General features: G+C 42.7%; 1 protein-coding gene across 1 annotated transcript in view; it reads right to left on the reverse strand.

Moving 5' to 3' along the window:
* Positions 1-22,261, reverse strand: part of LOC120944051 (bile salt export pump-like) — a 119,195-nt gene that overhangs the window by 78,571 nt on the left and 18,363 nt on the right. Inside the window, exons 6-11 of the mRNA XM_040357817.1 lie at positions 19,113-19,351; positions 18,914-19,001; positions 14,546-14,679; positions 6,414-6,585; positions 4,713-4,837; positions 4,119-4,293 (exon numbers count right to left, since the gene is read on the reverse strand). Of these exons, the coding sequence (XP_040213751.1) occupies positions 4,119-4,293; positions 4,713-4,837; positions 6,414-6,585; positions 14,546-14,679; positions 18,914-19,001; positions 19,113-19,351 (933 nt within the window). The remainder of the gene's footprint in view (positions 1-4,118; positions 4,294-4,712; positions 4,838-6,413; positions 6,586-14,545; positions 14,680-18,913; positions 19,002-19,112; positions 19,352-22,261) is intronic.

Here is a 22,261-nt window from a genome sequence, read left to right on the forward strand (position 1 = left end):
CCGTCTCATAACTTGCTTCTGTGCATGTGCGGGTTTTTAACGTTGTTTTAGCCCACACACGATCATTTTTTACAACTCGAAAAACTACATTGTTTAAAAAGTCGTTAAAAAATGCAGCATGTTCGGAAAAAAAAATTGTCGTTTTTCAGAACCCGAAAAATGATGTGAAGCCCACACAAGATCATTTTAAATTACATTTTTTTTAAATGGACGTTTTTTTCATGCCGAAAAATGATCGTGTGTACGCAGCATAAGAGTAAAAATGTGCTTCTCCATAGCTCCCTTGTATGGTTCAAATCCTAGACAAGGATCACATGGTTTATAGCCACCAGGTGTGGTAGTTCCACAATGCTTTGTGGAACTACCACACCACTGAAGACTGCAAAGTCCACTGAAATCAGAAAGACCCTGCCCTGTATTAGTAAGATAACGTTTAGGGAACCACAACCAGGTAGCAGAGTATAGAGTATGCAAAACATGTCCATTTGCATATATATTTACAGACTGAACATAGAAACAAGATTTTTTTTTAATATTGTTCATAAGAATATTTGCATTGAGCTGATTGCTTTTACATGTTTATTCAAAACACATGACACAGTATTATTCCACTTTAAAATGTAATATTAACTTATCTGAATGACTGGATCCCTACCTGAAGAACACATTTCATTTATTCTCTGTAGCTGCTAAAACCAATTTCAGAGTGAATAAATCAATCTTTCATGGGTTGCAGTGCCTACAGTCATGCCTTTGTGTGTGCAATATTAATTACCATCGACTTAAGATGCGACCTTGAGCAAGGATTTTCCATTTCCATTTCCAGAACTTCTGCACAAAGCTTGACTGGCCCGTCTAATTAGGCAACACCATTAAATATGTGGAAATGAGTAGAACATCAATATATATTTAAAAGTTTAGCTAAAATTAGATGACAGTGGAGTTATTTAAAATAGGTGGGACAATAAAAGTTATATTTTCAAAGTAGGAAAAAAAATATACGGAGAAAGAACCTCTACAAGTATTCCTGTGGGAAAAGGTCTACTTAACATTTGTAGTAAGTGCTGCGGCATGTGCATTCTTATCAGCGTTTTACTAGGAGATAAGTATAGAGCAGCTTCAGGCATTAAGAAAACTCAAGAAGTAATTCTAATGCTATCTAGGAAACATTAACTCTTTGCTAATGTTATGAATTTACCCTTAAAGGACAACGTACCATAATGCAGTTGTCTTTTAATTAATTCTCCCACCACCCTAAATGCAGCCTGTCTGGTAAAAATACTTAGCTTCCTTCCAATATTCACTGTGAAGCCCTGCCCCATGTTACACAGACTTTGCAATGTAAACAACCTCCCCTCAGAAAGCCCTTTCTATTGAACATGTGTACCCCGGCTTATTAATTTATTTGTATGAACCATACTCATGGATTCTTTGGATATGTTCATTGCAAAGACTGTGGGCATGATGCAGGCCACATAGTAAATATTGCCAGAATGGGGAGGAAGGTATATATTTTACCAGGTAGGCTGCATTTAGGGGGGATGGGGAGTTTATTTAAGGAATAATTGTACTAAAGGTACAGCTGTTCTTTAAATCTGAAACTAAGACATATGTGATGTCCTTTAAAGCTAAAACCAAGTCTCCCTAATGCTACCCCTGCTTTCTCACTAACCAGTGGGGCTCTGTACCATCTTACTCCCAAACTGCAGGTACATTGAATGACATAGAAATTCTTATTTACATAATTCTGTGTCAAGATGGCTGCCCAAATCTCACAGGGTTTCAGTATCTAATATAATAGGTCGTCCTTCCCAAGATGACTGCTTGGAGCCCATAGCAGGGGACGATTAGTCCTTAATGGGCTCCCCTCAACCTGAAGAAACAGCACAATGCCATCTTCAGGTTGGAGGATATACTGTAGCCTCCACCATGTGAAGGAAAAGTCCATATATAAAGGTGAAGACGAGAAATCCAATCGATTTTCTATCATGAAGTGCAGGTGAATGTGGGTGACCAAAGCAATATCCTCCACCATGCAAAAGATGGCCTCTCACCTTAAATATTCAACCTTAAAAGGTCACTGGGCATATCAATAACAACCACGGAATCCTAGTGAGACGTTCATAGGGGGGAGGAGCCACACAGGATGTCACCTATGATCGCCGCTGCTTGCTTTTCTTTGCATTGCTCTGCACGCTCAATTAGCTGACACTCGGCTATTGGTGTGTCATTACATGTGAGTTTTTTTTTTAAGTATGTTATTTCATTAAACGTTTGTTTGCACTAGATCTCCTCTCTTTTGTCTTTTATGGTTGAGTATGCTGCTGGATTAGAGTTGTTTGCAATATTGAGTTGCCTATCATCCTATGGACATCTCACTAGGATTCCGTGGTTGTTATTGATATGCCCAGTGACCTTTTAAGGTCGAATATTTAAGGTGAGAGGCCATCTTTTGCACGGTGGAGGATATTGCTTTGGTCACCAACATTCACCCGCACTTCATGATAGAAAATCGATTGGATTTCTCATCTTCACCTTTATATATGGACTTTTCCTTCACATGGATTCTCTTTGTCTATGAACTTTATATATATATATTTTTCTAATTTAGTATTGTTTATGTTTTTTCCTCTGTTTGCACTGCACTGTTTTTACTTTATATCTACTTTGGAAATGTTTATGAATTTATCCATAGTGCTGGCCTGTATATATTTTTTATTTATTAATTTTTAATTCTATTTCCAGCGCTGAATACCTCTTACTATTGTAGCCTCCACCAGCCAGAAGAAGGAGGCTGTATGAGGGAATTTGTAGTCCTGAAATGTAAGTGTAACAAATACAGGTTGATTATCACTGCTTTTGATAAGGTGAAGATGTGCTCACTTTAATCATCAAATCATGTTCAAGCAATCCTGTATTTTCCCTTGCATGTATGTGTATGGAAACGGAACATAGCTTAATAATATTCACATTGCTAAGTGAGTATTTTCTACTTCTAAAAGAAGTAAAACAAACTTAATGTCAAGGAGAAAGAGACAACAATTTAGAATATTATACCAAAAGTCAAGGAGAAGAGACATAGGGCCTACAGGTTAAAACTGGGGTTGGCGTATAAAAGTTTTAAGTTACAATAAAACATGGAGTCAGAATATAACTGGTGTCAGGAAAATGTACCACCCGTCCCACCACTATTTACGATTTTATTATGGTTATTGTCATTCTGCTGTGGACTGTTAGGCCCCGTACACACGGTCGGACAAAACCGATGAGAATGGTCCGACGGACCGTTTTCATCGGTTCACCGCTGAAGTGGCCTGATGGTCTGATGTGTGTACACACCATCAGTTCAAAATCCGATCAGGTCAGAACGCGGTGACGTAAAACACACAACGTGCTGAAAAAACCGTTCAATGCTTCCAAGCATGCGTCGACTTGATTCTGAGCATGCGCGGGTTTTGAACCGATGCTTTTCTGTACTAACCATCGGTTTGGTCCGATCGGGCAGCGGTCCATCGGTTCGGTTTTGAAGCATGTTTTAACATTTTGGACCAAAGGAAAACAGACCGATGGCCTATACACACGGTCGGTTTGGTTCGATGAAACTGAACTTCGGTTCATTCTCATCGGTTCGGTCCGACCGTGTGTACGGGGCCTCACAGGTTTGCTTTGGATAGCTATAGCAGCTGGTAGGGTACAAGATCCTTGAAAGTGGTCATTATGATCAAATGTAAATTGATAAGACCCCATTATAGGACCCTTATTTTGTATGGTTCATTGACAATGAATTGGAGGTCATTCATTGTATCTGCTGCTTTTGGTGTAATAATCTCCAAGTCAGAATTGTTCAGCTAGAGGCCTACCTTACAGGTTTACAGCAATATTCTTTTAAGCAGAAATGGCTACAAGGACGTTTGAGCACCATTCCTATTTTTATTGCATTGAGTGTTATTCTATTATTATTTATACAATTTGTTAATAAAAAGCTGTGATGGTCATTAACCTCCATTTGGTGTCTTGTGTGGGTTTCTTAGGTACTGCATTAAAGAGTAGTGGAGTGGTGGTCAGGCAGTATGGTTTTATCTAGACTATGTAGACTTCCACTGAGGATACTTCCTTACCTGTAACAGGTTTCCAGGTGAATACTCTTCCTCATCAAGGACCAGTTGGGATCCATACCAAAATGCCAAAGCATAACAGAGGAAAATGATAAACCACATGTATCCAGTGAAGAATCCCATAATAATACCTTTCCTTATTCCCCAGCGCTGAGCATAAACAAGGTTCTTGTCATACCTGTGTGAAAAGAAACAAAATGCAAACTTAAAACACAACACACATACAACATAACCACATAGACTCACTACTCATCGATCTACCACCAGTTTCTCTTTTGAGCTGGATGTTGTCAAGCACTATTTATGTAACTTCTTGTTAGTGCAGGGCATCAAGGATCCACCCCCCGGGGGTGCGTTGCCACATCACCCTGCACTCGTAATTGAAGTATGCAGGGCCTAATGTTGACATTATCATGCTAGCAACAATCTGTTTCATTAAGGACCATCCAGAGCTGGACAAAGAGTCAAAGAGCACAACATTTGTCACTTTACTGGTCAGAAGGCATTTATAAAAAATGAATAAGTAAAAAAAAAATGCAGGTTGTGGCGACTGGAATAGCATTGATTGAAGATATGGTTAAATAATAAATAACAAACCTCTCAACTTCTTTTAACTCGCCACCAAAAGCTGCAACAGTTCTAATACCAGACAGAACTTCATCAGCAACTGCCCCGGCCTTAGCATATGCCTGCAGTTCTCTTCCTGTCAATTTTGCAACAGCCTTAAAAAGACAGACAAATTCAGAATGTGCATAAATATAATTGAGGACAATGAAGACTTCATGATTACTATCTGTATGCGCTGTTGATTGAATCAAAAGCCCCACAAGAATGGCCTTTGTACAGGCATGGGAAAGAAACCTGGGGGTTACATTTTCTGAGATACAGAGAAACAAGATCTTCAAGTTTACACATAAGGCGTCAATGGCAACTAGATACCAAGAAGGGGGTATAAAATCTTAAGTAGGTGGTATAGAACCCCAGCAATGTTGAATCGGATATTTCCACAGGTGTCAAATCTTTGTTGGCAATGCCAAGGCTCGGTGGGCACCCTTGCTACACATATACTGGGAATATTCTGGGAATGTCCGGGATTAAAATAATTTTGGAAAATGATATCTGAAACAGTCAAAGAAATTACTGATGTGTCTCTTGGAGAGAGTTTGGCTGCTTTTTTATTGTTTGATATCACCCTATTGACTGAAAAATATAAAAATTCATTGATGAGGCATCTAATTATGACAGCGAAAGCATGTATTCCAACCTTATGGAAAAGCACTGCCTCTCCAAATAGATTACAATGGTTTGCTAAAATAACAGAAATCCAACAAATGGAAAATCTTACTATGATGTTAAAGGGGTTGTAAAGGAAATTTTTTTTTTTTCATAATAAGCATCCTTTACCTGCAGACATTCCTCTTTTCACTTTCTCATTGTTCGTTTTTGCTCAGAAGTTGCTCTATTTCTTCTCTGTTCTGTTCACTTCCTGCTTGTCTGATTGTTACTCACCACCGTGAAGGGAGGCTTTACTGCGGTGGTCAGTGATGTGCTCATCCCCTCCTGGGAACTACATTTGTGCGGCAGGACACTCTCTACGTGTTAGAGACTTCAAGGAGGTGTGAATTACTGGGCGTGCCGCAATTTATACTGGGAAATGTAGTTCTTACATGAACGAGCGCCGCAAACCAGGAAGTGAATGGGAGAACAGAAACTAGAACGCCGGAGGTGATATAGATGAAGGACTACCTTGCAGACATTAATTTTAGGCAAAAACAATATTTCCTTTACAACTCCTTTAAGGGAACAGGAGGACAAATACTGGAAAATCTGGACTCCCTATATTAGATATAGGAAACAATTTCTTTAAGGAATAAACAACGACTAGAGGTGTGACGGAGGAGGAGTTGATGGTGGGGAGGTGTATGTTTTTTTTTCTTTCTTTCTCCCTGTTCTTTTTCTGTTTCTCTTTCTGTTCTTTGCTTGAATTTTTGTTTTGATTCTTTCTCTTGCAAGGGGGATAACCAGGGCGGGGGCCAGGGTAATGAAAATATAACAAAGATAGAGGGGATACGAAATTGCAGTAGGTCAATATGAAAATGTGTGTAAAATGGTGAGACAGTTAAACGAAAATTTAACTTTTCGATTTTTTTGTGAAATAGTAATTGATGTCAATGTAAAGAAAGAAGTTACTATGCGTAAAATAGCAAAGCTATTGTATAGACGTATTCTATGTAATGCTGTATTACTATCTTTGTGAAAAAATAAAGAATTTATAAAAACAAAATCACGACTTCTTACCAATGCCATAAGAGCAGCTCCTAGTCCAATCAGTGGGCTTACAGCAATGATAATCAAGGTCAATTTCCAGCCATTGACAAATCCTAACAAGAAGCCGGCAAGAAATGTGGTAAATCTCTGGACAAATATCCCAACTTGGTCAGCAATGGCATCATTAATTTTGTTTATATCACTGAAAAAACACAGAAAGAAATCACATGTTGGATTAATTAAAAATTGAAAAATAATGAAGAAATGAATTTTGTTACATAAGTACGCATTTTGATTTATTAATGTCGAGGTGACATTGCCACCTAGATAAGACAGCGTTCTTTGTCTATTGATGACATAATGATGTTCCAGTGCTTGTGTATTCATATGCATGATTTCTGCTGTATAGCTTATTGTGAATGATGTGTCAACCAATAAGAAAATAATGTTTCCAGCACAAGGCATTAGGTTAAATGTAAAAATAGGAATTGGATTGTGTTGATTGTAGAATAAGACATCTGAATTGTGAAAAAATATTTAAATAAACTGGAAAATCTGAATACAACCAATAGCTGATCATTCCCTTTTCAGTAAATAAAAGGGCTTGAAGCTTTTACTCTGCATTAGGGATGAGCCGAACACCCCCCCCATTCGGTTCGCACCAGAACCTTTGAACGGACCAAACGTTTGTGCGAACATTTAGAACCCCATTGACGTCAATGGGACTCGAACGTTCGAATTCAAAAGTGCTCATTTTAAAGCCTAATATGCAAGTTATTGTCGGAAAACAGGTTTGAGAACCCGGGTCTTGCCCCAGGGAACATTTATCAAAGGAAAAAAAAGTTTTAAAAATGGTTGTTTTTTCTGGAGCAGTGATTTTAATGATGCTTAACCACTTAAGGACCGCCTCCTGCACATATACGTCGGCAGAATGGCACGGCTGGGCACAAGCAGGTACGTCCTCTTTAAGTGCCCAGCCGTGGGTCAGGGGCGCGCGCCTGCGGCACGCACACGTGACCCGGTCCGAAGCTCCGTGACCGCGGGACCCGCGGACCTGATCGCCGCTGGAGTCCAGCGATCGGTCCCCGGATCTGAAGAACGGGGAGAGCTGTGTGTAAACACAGCTTCCCCGTTCTTAACTGTGGCGCCGTCATCGATCGTGTGTTCCCTTATATAGGGAACCACAATCAATGATGTCACATCTACAGCCACACCCCCTACAGTTAGAAACACAGATGAGGTCATACATAACCCCTTCAGCGCCCCCTTGTGGTTAACTCCCAAACTGCAATTGTCATTTTTACAGTAAACAATGCATTTTAAATGCATTTTTTACTGTGAAAATGACAATGGTCCCAAAAATGTGTCAAAATTGTCCGAAGTGTCCGCCATAATGTCGCAGTCATGGAAAAAATCGCTGATCGCCACCATTAGTAGTAAACATTTTTTTTATAAAAATGCAATAAAACTATCCCCTATTTTGTGAACGCTATAAATTTTGTGCAAACCAACCGATAAACGGTTATTGCGATTTTTTTTGTACCAAAAATAGGCAGAAGAATACGTATCGGCCTAAACTGAGGAAAACATTTTTTTTTATATATATTTTTGGGGAATATTTATTATAGCAAAAAGTAAAAAATATTGAATTGTTTTCAAAATTGTTGCTCTATTTTTGTTCATAGCACAAAAAATAAAAAAAGCAGAGGTGATCAAATACCACCAAAAGAAAGCTCTATTTGTGGGAAAAAAAGGATGCCAATTTTGTTTGGGAGCCACTTCGCACAACCGCGCAATTGTCAGTTAAAGCGACGCAGTGTCGAATAGCAAAAACTGGCCGGGTCCTTTAGCTGCCTAAAGGTCCGGGTCTTAAGTGGTTAAAGTGAAAAAAAAATGAAAAATTCCTTTAAATATCGTACCTGCTGGGTGTCTATAGTATGCATGTGAGGTGGCACGTGTTTAGAACTGTCCCTGCACAAAATTAGATTACTATAAGAAAAAAGTAATTTAAAACTGCTTGCGGCTTTAATGTAATGTCTGGTCCCTGCAATATGGATGAAAATCATTGAGAAAAATAGCATGGGTTTCCCCCCACTCCCCCCAGGTCATTACAAGCCCCTTTGGCCCTATATACTTTGAACAGCATTATACAGGGGCTGCAAACAAGACAGGCACTGTGGGTTTGTTGTTAAGTAGAATCTGTTTGTAATTTTGAACTGGTACTTTTTTAAAGTGTAGCTCCAGACATAAAATCTATTTTTAAGCTTTTCTGAAAACATGGAGAAGGGTTATCACCCCTGTAAACATTTGTTTTGCTGTCTGTGTGCATCTGTTCAGAAGATTAAAATTCACTTTCTTTCCCAATGACAAATGATGTTTTGAAAATGTGGCTTTTTTAGTGAAACAAGGATTGGTGATAAAGCATCAGTGAACAGACAACTCTTACAGAAGAGAATTTCCCTTCCTAGGGGTAGATTTCCTCTCACTTCCTGTTGTCTCCTTCCGTTTGCAAGTAGGAGTCGTTTGTAAGTTGGATGTTTGAAAGTAGGGGCCTGCCATATATACTCTACAGAAATTTGGGCCCTAGGTGTTGGTGTTGTCACAACACTGTAAGCCCTCACAGTTAGTCTTGGTGGGCGCTGGAACGCCCTGCTGTGTGAACTAATATATCAAGAATTGTAATTACATGCCATTGTTGAACAGTGGTAGAACAATTGGGCCTTTGGTGCTGGCGCTGGTGCCACAACTCTGTAAGCCCTCACAGTTACTCTTGGTGGGCACAGAAATGGACCCTACTGTGAAATATTAGATCAAGAATTGTAATTACATGCCCCTGTTGAACAGGGGCTGAAAAATTGGGCCTTTGTTGGTGGTGGTGGTGGTGCTGGTGCCACAACACTGCAACCCCTCACAGATACTCTAGTTGGAGCGCAGGAATGAGCCCGCTGCAAAGTATTGCATCAAAAATTGTAATTACACACCCCTGTTAAACAGGGGCAGAAAAATTGGGCCTTAGGCACTGGTGCTGGTGCCACAACACTGCAACCCCTCTCAGATACTCTAGTTGGAGCGCAGGAATGAGCCCGCTGCAAAGTATTGCATCAGAAATTGTAATTACATGCCCCTGTTAAACAGGGGCAGAAAAATTGGGCCTTAGCCACTGGTGGCGGTGCCCAGAACCAAAAATGTTCTTACAAGCTATCAGCATGATCATTGAGGAGGAAAAGGATAGTCACTCAGCATAACAGTATAGTCACTCAGCATCAGCATAGGCAGTCTTAAAGGGATCTGACATTAAAAAAAAAATATTCAGTTACATCAGCATCAGGTGCTTGGTAGCTGATGGTGATCCAAGCCTGATTCATTTTTATGAAGGTCAGTCGATCGACCGAGTCGGTGGAGAGGCGCACCCTGTGATCGGTTACAAAGCCTCCAGCAGCACTGAATGTGCGTTCTGAAAGAACGCTGGATGCAGGACAAGCCAGTAGCTCAATTGCGTACTGTGCAAGCTCTGGCCAGTGATCCATCATCAAGACCCAGTAAGCCAGAGGATTTTCGGTGGGAAAGGTGTCCAAGTCTGATCTTGCCCCTAGGTATTCCCGCGCCATGTAAAACAAACGCTGGCGATGGTTGCTGGAACCGGTCATACCTTGGGGCTGCGGACTAAAAAATTGTCTGAACGCATCGGTCAGACGGCCACCTTCTCCACCGCTCCTTCTGTGACTGACCGAAGCCTCAGCAACACGTTGTCCAGGACCAGGATTTTGTAACCCCCCCAGCCAGTAATGATCCCTCTCCTTGATAGCACGAATACGAGGATCCTTACGCAAGGTTTGCAGGATCAGGGAGGCCATACAACGTAGGTTTGCTGAGGCATTCGGTGCAGAGTCCTCTGGGTCACTAAGGACGACATGATCCGAAGCCACCTCATCCCAGCCACGTACAAATTCATGGGTTCCTTGGGACTGTAATTGATCCCTTGAAGACTGCTGCTGATGCTGAGTGCTAGGCTCCACCTCCATGCTGACACAATCCTCCTCCTCCTCGTCCTCTTCCTGTGTGATAGGCGGGCAAGCAGGATAAAGGGGGCCTTGAGAGGTAAGGAAGTCCTCCTCCTCCTCCCTCTGTTCTGCCTCAAGGGCCCTGTCCATTATTCCACACAACGTGTGCTCCAACATGTGAATAAGAGGGACAGTCTCACTGATGCATGCACTGTCACTGCTCACCATCCTCGTGGCCTCCTCAAATGGTGACAGGACAGTGTATGCATCCCTGATCATGGCCCACTGGCGTGAGGAAAAAAAAAAAAAAGTTCCCCTGACCCAGTTCTGCTGCCATATTGGCACAGATACTGATTGATGGCCCTCTGCTGCGTGTGCAGCCGCTGCAGCATGGCCAACGTAAAGTTCCACCTGGTGGGCATGTCACAGATTAGGCGGTTCTTGGGCAGGTTGTATTCCCATTGGAGGTCTGCCACCCGAGCACTGGCATTGTATGACCATCGGAAATGCACACAGACTTTCGTGGCCTGCTTCAGGACATCCTGTAAGCCCGGGTACCTGCCCAAGAACGGATACACCACCAAATTAATGACATGAGCAAAACAGGGCACATCGGTCAGTTGTCCCTGTTGCAGGGCGGAGAGGAGGTTGGTGCCATTGTCGCAAACCACTATTCCTGGCTTAAGCTGGTGTGGCATCAACCACCTCTGAGCCTGCCCCTGCAGAGCTGACAGAACCTCTGGCCCAGTGTGGCTCCTGTCCCCCAAGCACACCAGCTCAATCACCGCATGGCATCTCTTTGCCTGCGTACCTGTGTAGCCCCTTGAACGCCGATGGAGCACAGCTGGTTCCGAGGACACATCAGCACAGGAAGAGGCCACAGAGGAAGAAGAGGAGGGGGTGGAGGAGAGAGGTGTGTCACAACCAGTAGTAGCATTTTGGAGGTGTGGTGGCAGAACAACCTCCAACACTACTGTACCTTGTCAGGCATCCTTCCCAGCTGCCAGCAGTGTCACCCAATGTGCCGTGAAAGAGAGGTAACGTCCCTGTCCATGCCTGCTGGACCATGAGTCAGCAGTAATATACACCTTACCACTGACCGCCCTGTCCAGCGAGGCATGGACATTGCCTTCCACATGGCGGTAGAGAACCGGAATCGCCTTCCGTGAGAAAAAGTGGCGTTTTGGAACTTGCCACTGAGGTAGCGCACATTCCACAAACTCACGGAAGGGGGCAGAATCTACCAACTGAAAAGGCAGCAGTTAAAGTGCTAGCAATTTAGTTAAGCTAGCATTCAACCGCTGGGCATGTGGATGGCTGGGAGAGAACTTATTTCTGTGCTGCAGCAGCTGGGGCAGGGAAATTTGCCTGGTACAATCTGCCATCGGACTACCATTAGTAGATTGCCCACATGTACTAGTCTGTAACACACATAATTCTACACCTTCAGTCCTATCAGTGCAGGCTTCAGACAGGACTGAGTGTATAGTGGGGTTGGAGATCCCAGCTGATGAGGGGCAAGGGGAGGTCCGCTTTGTTCTTTGGTGTGGGTCTTTGAGGTACGCTTGCCAACAAACTGCATAACAGCTCGATATATGTCTGGTCAAGCATGTGGTACCCAAGCGGGTGATGTTTGGGCCACGCAAGATATGCTTAAGACATATGTTGCAAATAGCAGTGGTGCGTTCTGATGCACTCGTCTCAAAAAAGGCCCACACCAAAGAACTTTTGGAATAACACTGAGACACAGCAGCGCCCTGCACATGCGTAGCTCTGAGTTGTGATGCAGTCGGTGTGCTTCCCTTAAGCTGGCCCCTGGAGGGCATCCTGCCTCGTTGGAGATGTGCCTGTGCCTCCTCCTCCTCCTCCTCATCCTCCTCTCTCCTATCAGGCACCCACGTAGAGTCAGTGACCTCATAATCCCCTCCCTCCTCATCACTGTAGAAAACCTGGCAGTATGCTGCAGCTGGGGGAACGTGACTGCCAGATTGCTGTCCTTCTTGGGCACCCCCTCTCTCTGGGCTCATGTTACTGCCTTCCTCTATCTGTATACCATCATCTGAGCCTTCAAAATGCTGCACATTCTCATGCAGCATGTACCCAACACTGTGGTCAAACAGTTCGGGGGACTCCTCAGGAGGACATGGTGGGGCTAGGGAAGGAGTGACTGATGCCATTGAGCAGTGAGAAGAGGACGGCTTGGCAGCTGCTTTGCCAGACAAAGTACCCTGAGCAAATTGCAGAGGACAAAGGCAGTACACACTACGTAGCTTTAGGTTTAATCTGCAGAGGACACGGGCAGTACACACCAAGTAGCTTTAGGTTCAAACTGCAGAGGACAAAGGCAGTACACACTACGTAGCTTTAGGTGCAAACTGCAGAGGACACAGGCAGTACACAACAAGTAGCTTTAGGTGCAAACTGCAGAGGACATGGGCAGTACACACCAAGTAGCTTTAGGTGCAAACTGCAGAGGACAAAGGCAGTACACACTACGTAGCTTTAGGTGCAATCTGCAGAGGACACGGGCAGTACACACCAAGTAGCTTTAGGTGCAAACTGCAGAGGACAAAGGCAGTACACAATACGTAGCTTTAGGTGCAAACTGCAGAGGACACGGGCAGTACACACCACGTAACTTTAGGTTCAAACTGCAGAGGACACGGGCAGTACACACCACGTAGCTTTGGGTGCAAACTGCAGAGGACACAGGCAGTACACACTAAGTAGCTTTAGGTGCAAACTACAGAGGACAAAGGCAGTACACACACCACGTAGCTTTATGGTGCACACTGCATAGGACACAGGCAATACACCACGTGAGAATACTGACGCTAGCACAATCACCTGCCTGCCAGTAAATTAGGAAGAGCTGATCTAGCTAAACTATACAGTGTGTAAATATATGTACAACACCTGGGATGCATATATATCCTCTACACACTGTAACTTTAACTGACTAGCCTGCCTGCTCTATCTACCTAGAAAAAATGACACTCTCTCTCTCTCTGTCTCTAACCACCGCCGCAACACACTACACAAGGCCGATTTGCAGGCGGCCTTTTATAGTGTGGGGCATGTACTAAACCCCCTGAGCCATAATTGGTCAAAGCCACCCTGGCTTTGGCCAATTATGGCTCTCAGTTTTTTGCGCACTGTGATTGGCCAAGCATGCGGGTCATAGTGCATGCTTGGCCAATCATCAGCCAGCAATGCACTGCGATGCCGCAGTGAATTATGGGCCGTGCCGCGCCACTTGAATTTGGCGCGAACGACCCGTAACGTTGGGTTAGACTTGAACACGAAGCTCATCCCTACTCTGCATGTACTTGTAGGCAGGTGCAGTCTATTTTCTGCATTGTAAATAGTGCTTGACCGCAGTCGCATTGCAGTTGGACATTTTAAATGTGGGTAGTGTAGGGTCAGGTCACCTATCGGACAGTGATTAGCGGTATTGAGAGGTCCCAGATAGGAAAAGGATAGGAACATGCCATCCTTCCTGGAGAGCTCCCCATTTGGGTACAGATTGGCCAGGCCACTTTTTACCCCTCAAGAAAGATGGTGTCAGCACATCTGAGACTTGCTCTGCTACACATCGCTGTTGTATTCTGTGAGTGTTCCCAGTTAGGCACCTTCCCGCCGGGCTTGTTGTAAATTGGTGAACCCAACCGTAATACAAGTTCTGTTCTCTGCAACTGGACTCTGAGCCCTGGTTCACACCAATGCAATTTGTCATGCGATTTCACAGTCCAAAATGGTATAACAAATTGCACCCCATTGCCAGAAATTAAAACATTCAAATCGCTGTGACTCAAGTCACAGCGACTTTGAAAAAGGTTTCTGCACTACTTTTTTGTGATTTCATTGCTACTTGCATTGACTTTTGTTAAATGAAGTTGCAAGCCGCAATTAAATGGCATCTCAAAATCACACTGATCGGCGAGTGCGAACCAGGGCTGAGTGTTTACTGCTGCCGCAGCACGCTGCACCTCCTCACTTACTACTAACATCCTTACCATTCTGGACCAAGATAGGAAAACGGATCCCAGTGGAACATAGCTTGAATGAGGATGGAAAGATGTCCTGTCTGTCATTGTCAGTGAGTCACCTGATCACCTTAATCTCACACCTATGAGAGTTACATCAAGCAAAATGGCTTACTCGGACATTCTGGTGTTCAGCTCTCCAACGGATGTGCAGTCAAACCAACCAATCTCCATCCTCATCACTTTGCGGAAGTAGAGCTTCCTTATTCTCTGGATCTGCCTGGCTGCAGAAGTGACCCAGCAGCTAATCTGTGGGAGAGAGATGGTGAGAATACATGCTATTGAAGGAAATTATACAGTAAATACAACACTACCTAGTCTTTATATCCAGTAAAATCTATCAGCACAATCCACTAGTGTATACTGTGAAATTATGTGTATAAACAATATGTTATGAGAAACTGCTAGTAATCATAATTACATACAGTGATGTGCGAAAAAACAAATATATATCAAGTGCAATATAAATAAAACTATTCCACCTAGTTGCTGCTCTCAGTATAAATTCATGCTTCAGTAAATTTAAATTGTAACACAATGAAAATGTCCATGTGTATAGTCCCAATATCAAATGATTGCAAAGTCAACAGATGACATCAAGGATTTAATCTTCACCAAAACAGTGCACAAATATATCCAAAAACGCTGGTGCTCTCCTCCACCAATGTGCTCTAGCCGCTCACCTTACAATCTGACCCCTGTTTCACCAGTGGGTCAGACACAGCAGGTCGCCTTTAAAGGGTTAACCAATAGAATAGATCAACCCCACGTGCTGTTAACATGTAATCCTTCAATTTTTCCCTCTTCCTTCTTACTGGCTTTACCAGTCTCCAGTCTCCCTCAACGGGCAGATTGTAAGATGAACGGCTAGAGCACATTGGTGGAGGCGAGCACCAGAATTTTTGGATATATTTGTGCACTGTTTCGGGTGAAGATTGAATCGTTGATGTCATCTGTTGACTTTGCAATCATTTGATATTGGGACTATACACATGGGCGTTTTCATTGTGTCACAATTTTAATTTACTGAAGCATGAATTTATACTAGTAGCACAGCACTGTGTTGATATTATACTTCGTCTTTATGACTTAAAAATCTCTTTAAACCTAAAACTGAACTTTAGGCAGATATAAAAGCAGAACTTAATGCAGCTTTAAATTCATCTATGCATCATAAAAACATTTGTTTTTTGTAAACGCAAGCACCATTTCAGCAACTACCTGATTTTGACTTTGTATTAGCCTTTTGCATTCACTCTGTATGGTTTCTACAGCAGAGCACTGATAAGGGAAGGGAGAAGCAGCACAAACAGCTAACCAGGTTTGCTGCAGGGCAAGGAATATCTTGATCAGAGGTTAGGGTGACAGAGAAATTAACTTATCAATGTGGTGCTTCTCATTTCACTGTCCAGGCACAAGATGGTCAATGTAAAGGAGTTCTCAATGGACAAACAATGTAAGGGGTACTTTTCTACTAACCAACAATGTAACTGGGCCCTTCTCCACTGGCAACCAATATACTGTAAGCTGGGCTTCTCCACTGACCACCCGTATAAGCTGGGCTTCTCCACTGGCCACCAGTATAAGCTGGGCTTCTCCACTGACCACCAGTATAAACTGGGCTTCTCCACTGACCACCAGTATAAACTGGGCTTATCCACTGACCACCAATATATGCTGGGCTTCTCCACTGACCGCCTATATAAGTAGGGCTTCTCCACTGACCGCCTATATAAGTAGGGTTTCTCCACTGACCACCAATAAAAGATGGGCTTCTACACTGTCTACCAATATAAGCTGGGCTTCTCCAATGACCACCAATATAAGCTGGGCTTCTCCACTGACCAACAATACAATCTGGGCTTCTCCACTGATCACCAGTATAAACTGGGTTTCTTCGCTGACCAACAATATAAGCTGGGCTTCTCCACTGACCACCAATATAAGCAGGTCTTCTCCACCTATCTGTAAAAGGGTCTTTGTCCACTGATTACCAATGTCTGGAGAATACTAGAGTTTTTCACTGTCTGCTCTCTTTTCTGGTCATCATTATTATTTGTTTTATTGTATTGTTTTTTTAGCCAACTTTAGCTAATATTTTTAATTGTGTTATGTAAATTGGAGGGAAGAGTGCAATTTTTGTCAGATTTCTATTTCTGTCTGTGACCTCATTGGATAGATTCCCCCTCACTTCTTGTGAACCGTGGAGGACCCCCACGATCCTATTCGACTTGGTGAAAAACAAGTTGTCATGGATCATGGTAAATGAGCACTTCTCTGCAATCTTATTAGACACATGAACAATGTTTGATAAAGTCTCGGAACCCTGGATCAAATACTCGTTTGACCCCTCGTGAATTGTCAGGGATCAGACAGGTATTTATTATGGAGTACACTTCCTTTTTTTCCCTATAATCATTCCTTTTCTTCTTTCCGCTCTCTTCCCTTTCTTTGGGTTTAACCCCCCCCCCTTTGTTCTCCCTGCAGTACCAGGGAGATAGACAATATAAGATCTATAGTAATGAGTGGGGCGTTGAAGGGGAGGTTATAGCACTCCATATAGGGGCCTAATTTATGGTCCCTGGGGTCTATGATCCCATTGGAACGATCTTCCATCACTTCCTGTACTGCCAGGAACTGAGGGGAAAATCTCTCCAACAGAAACACAAATAGCAATAAAATCCTGACCCAGATTTTCTCTAATTAAGCTCAAATACAAATTTTGGTCTAGAGTAGGGCTTTCTATAGGCCAGTGTAGTATACAGGGACCCCTTTGGAAAAGTTTGCCATTTCTTTAGTACATTTTGATATGTGTATACTTATTATCAGTCTCGCCATATGAGCACTATGGTTCTGAATTATTCCCTATCCCTTTCCAACTTGTTTGGGCAAATTGACATACGCTGACAAGCATTTTTACATGGGTTGCAAAGTGCTTTGCAAAATGCATTAGGGCACACTTTGATGCTGTCTTTCATAGATTTAAATTAAATTTTTATGAAGAAATGCATGTCTAAAAATTGAAATGAAGGACCCTTGACCCACCCTGTCCTAAGGAAAGGGAGCCTTGACTGCTGGATGCTTGACAACTAAGTGGGGCATCAACCCAATCAGGAAGTCTTAGTGGTGACTGAAGAAAATTTTGGGAGAAAATGGACAGCCGCACTCCAGATAAACTTCGGAAAGTTGTCTTTATTCGGTAAAAGTAAGCATACACAGCAAGAAACAGCCACAGAAAGGGACAGCCGACATGTTTCGCACTGCGTTAGTGCTTAGTCATAGCTTCTTAGTGGTGACTGGGTGGAGCCAGAACTCTAGAAAAGGCTACGCTGAGGCATGCCCCACTTCTTTCAAGATAAGCTGACGTCACAAGAGTTGCGTATCTCCCCCCCCCCCCCCGTTGTGAGTTTCGACAGCTTTGTTGGCGGTTTTACCTTGCCAGCAATTGGTATTACTTTATGGGTCATGACCTTGATATTTTGAATGTTGTTATGCTTGACATGTTCAATAAAGCTGTGACCTTGCCCTACTTTCAACTTACAGTAGTGTCTGTGTCTTTTTAAGAGGCAAGGTTGGTTGTGGTTTAAATAAGTGGAATTTATAGATAAGCCTAAGCTTCTCAGCAGTCAAGTGTTAATGTAGTCTTCAACTGCTTGCCTGGAGTTAGGCTCTAACTTCATCTGCCACCCAAATTGTAGTTTTTGTTAAGGTCACCCAGGGCCGATCCGCCCTATAGGTTCACTATGCAAGCTTCTTAGGGCCCAGCAAAGCTGCAGAGGGCCCCCCAAATTACTAGAGGCCCCGTCTGGTGAGAAGTAATTTTTGGCCCCTCACCCCGCTTCTCAATTCGCTGGCTGCATGGGAGAAGAGGTAAGAAGTCAGCACCCGCTGCGCCTCACTTTAATGTAAGATGTAATTTCCGACAGCAGAACACCCCCTCCCCCCACTTCTCAACTTTAATCTTTAATGTGACATGTCACTGTCGGAAGAGCCCCCCCTCCCCCCCGATTCTCAGCTATAATGTGACATGTCATTTTCGGCAGCCCCCCGCTTCTCAACTTTAGTGTGACATGTCATTTTGCTTAGGGCCCCAGGGAGGTCAGGATCGGCACTGGGTCACCATGCAGTAAGCAATAGGCTGATATCATAACTCCCAACTGTCCCTGATTTCGAGGGACTGTACCTGATTTGGAGCAATGTCCCTCTGTCCCTCATTCCTCCTCATTTTTCCCTCATTTTGGTCTGATTTATAATGATGTATATAAAATGCACTATCATTTATCTATCAAAAAGGGTTTTCCAGCACTAAACCATTCACCAAAATTCACTTGTGGGTTTAACCAATCTTGTTTTTTTTGTACATCTCTCCTTTAAAGGGGTGTGGCAAGGGGTGTGTCCTAGGCCTGCATACTTTTGCTGATAGGTGTCCCTCATTCCCATCTCAAAAAATTGGGAGGTATGTGATATTAATATCTGAACTTACTTGTATGTATCCTAAAAATAGGACAGAACATCCAATCCCTGCATAGTAGCTTGCAAATCTCGTCATTTCCAATTCAATATCCAGCAAGCTGCCAGGAAACACAGTGAGGTGATTTAGCGTCACTTATAATATTGTAAAAATATGTTACATTTTTAGCAGGAGCTTATTAAAACAATTTATAATTCTAATGATTTCTTACCCGCAGCTTAGTGTCTCATTTTCAGCTTCATAAATAGATCCATCAATCCAAGTGATAGTATTGTTTATACAAGTCTTGTTTGGGTTTTGCATTTCTTGCAACTCAATATCGTACAAAATAAATGTGTCGATCATCACACCGAAGACCAGTAACATGCACGGCTGAGCTGCACCATGGATTATCGCAGCGATGCTGCCACATATCATCATGCCGGTCTCAGAGCAAGAGGAGAACCTGAACTGTAGACATAGTACATGTATAACGGGACACTGAGATGTCTAAGCAACAATATCTGCACTCTCATAATAACAATAAATCGGACTGACATTTTTTTGCTCCTACCATTTCATTGTCCAAAATAAAACAATTAAAAATGTATTGCAGGTATGAATATTTACACATAGTTAAATTGGTCCAACATGCAGTAATGTAATTATTGATATATTATATTCATTTCTAATCTGCATGTTGCTCTCACCAGGATTGTGACATTGAAATTATTGGACAGGCATTAAAGTGCTACGTAGTAAAGTCACTATATTAATTTGTAGACATGTGCAATTCGTTTAGTTCCGAATTAGTTTTTTAACACATTTTGACAAATTCGTTAATTTCCGAAATTTCCGGATTTCTGAATTCTTCAATTTCCGAATTTTCAGATTTTCGAAGTTTCAAATTTATGCATTTTCTAATTTTCTAAAATTCTGAATTTCGGAAATTCGGAAATTCAGAAATGTGAAAATACGAAATTCGAAATTTCGACATATCGGAAATTGGAATTTCAGAATATTGAATATTGAAATTTTTGGATTTCCAGAATTCCGAAATCCGAATTTTCGGATTTCCCAAATTCCGAATTTTCGAAATTCTGAATTCTGAATTTTTGAAATCTGAATTTACAGAATTTCCTAATTTCAGAATATACAAAATTTCAGAAACATGTAAAGAAACAAATGTAATGAAAATAACATATTTTTCGGCAGTGCACATGTTAATTTGTACCTACTGGTACGCTTAAGATCAAGCTTACCTGCAGTTACAATGAATGTCTCCTAATGGTTCACTGTTTAGGAGATATTTACATTGGTAATAGCCTGTGATTTCACTTGTGCATTTGCAGTGACGCTCTGCATTCAGGGCACACAGTATTCCATTGAATGCAGAGTGCCGTGTTGGGGCCAGGGCTCCTGAGCACATGTGCCATTCAAAGAGCTGAAGCCTGTGACCCCTGAAGGAAGATCAGGTGAAGATGGGAGCAACAGGGGAGCCATGACAGTGCTGTGCTGAAGGACTGTGCACGTAAGTGCATCATAATTATGGGATAAACCAGCGGGGGGGGGGGGGCTGTTTACTACTGCTTTAATTGAAGGCTTTCTGAACCCTGATTAAGGAAAAGAAAGCCTTGACTGATAGAAGCATGGCATCACATGGAGATTTACTGGTCTATGCTAGGAATGGCTACAATGGCACTTGGTGAAGGGGTGGATCCTGAGTTTTAAAACAAGGCTATGTTGGGGCACTGTGGTTTGGTAGATGGGTTTGATCTTGTTTTTCACTATATGTTCGGCCTCGTCTTTTGTTCTGATTTCAGGTTCTTCCCCAGTGCTAGTTTGGATTATTGGTGACTGCTTCATTTATTGGGCCTTTCCCAATGCTGAAATTCGACATTACATTAAGAAGTCACCAGAATTAATTGGTGTGCATTTCATGGTCTCTGCTGGTCGCAGGTATTACTTGAGCTATTATACCTCTTAAAAAATCATAGTCAGATCCCATCATGCTTATCATTTATGTGGGGAAACAATGGTCAGGGCCCATCATATAGTTGGTGTTTGGAGAGGTTTTGACCCAAGATGAATGTCCAGGATTGAGAATTTGTCTGCATGATTGGTGGCATTGTTGTCCTCCACTAGGACCTTGAGGGCAATAACTGAATTGTTTTGGTTATTTGGTACATTTGGAAAGTCCAAATAAGCTATGGCCTTGCCCTATTTACAACTTAATCAGCCTATGTGTTGTTTAGGGGGTTGTGGGTGGGGGTTTGGGTTTGGCAAGGTATTGGTTTATTAATGGGTCATAAATGAGCATATGCCTATCAGCAGTCATGTTTGCATAAGTGTGCATCAGCAATGGCAGCCATAATATTCATCTTAATACAGGTTAAAACTTTCTCGCATAACAGAAATAGCTAATGTATACTTTATTTATCTATCTATCTATCTATCTATCTATCTATCTATCTATCTATCTATCTATCTATCTATCTATCTATCTATCTATCTATCTATCTATCTATTTATCTATCTATCTACTATATTACCAAATGTTTCAGGACACCTGCCTTTACACGTACATGAACTTTAATGGCATTGCAGTCTTAGGGCCAGATTCACGTAGGTGAGCGGCGGCGTAACGTATCGTAGATACGTTACACCGCCGCAAGTTTTCATCGCAAGTGCCTGATTCACAAAGCACTTGCGATGAAAACTACGCTGGCAGCCTCCGGCGCAAGGCGGGCCAATTCAAATGGGCGTGTGCCATTTAAATTAGGCGCGCTCCCACGCCGGACCTACTGCGCATGCTCAGTTTCGCAATTCCCGTCGTGCTTTGCGCGCCGTGACGTCATTTTTTCGAACGGCGACGCGCGTAGCGTACTTCCGTATTCCCGGACGAGTTACGCAAACGATGTTCATTTTTAAATTTCGACGCGGGAACGACGGCCATACTTTAGACAGCAATACGTTTGCTGACTAAAGTTAGGGCACCCAAAACGATGACTAACTTTGCGACGGGAAACTAGACTAGCGGCGACGTAGCAAACGCGAAAATCCATGTGGAACGCCGTAACTCCTAATTTGCGTACCCGACGCTGGTTTACGACGCAAACTCCCCCCAGCGGCGGCCGCGGTACTGCATCTTAAGATCAGACAGTGTAAAACAATTACACCTGTCTTATGGATATCTATGCGTAACTGATTCTATGAATCAGTCGCATAGATAGAAACAGAGATACGACGGCGTATCAAGAGATACGCCGTCGTATCCCTTTTGTGAATCTGGCCCTTAGTCTGTAGAGTTCAATATTGAGTTGTCCCACTCATTGCAGATCTAACAGCTTCAACTCTTCTGGGTTGTTTTTCAGCGGTTTG

Source organism: Rana temporaria, chromosome 6 (assembly GCF_905171775.1).
Source record: "Rana temporaria chromosome 6, aRanTem1.1, whole genome shotgun sequence".
Lineage (NCBI taxonomy): Eukaryota > Metazoa > Chordata > Amphibia > Anura > Ranidae > Rana > Rana temporaria.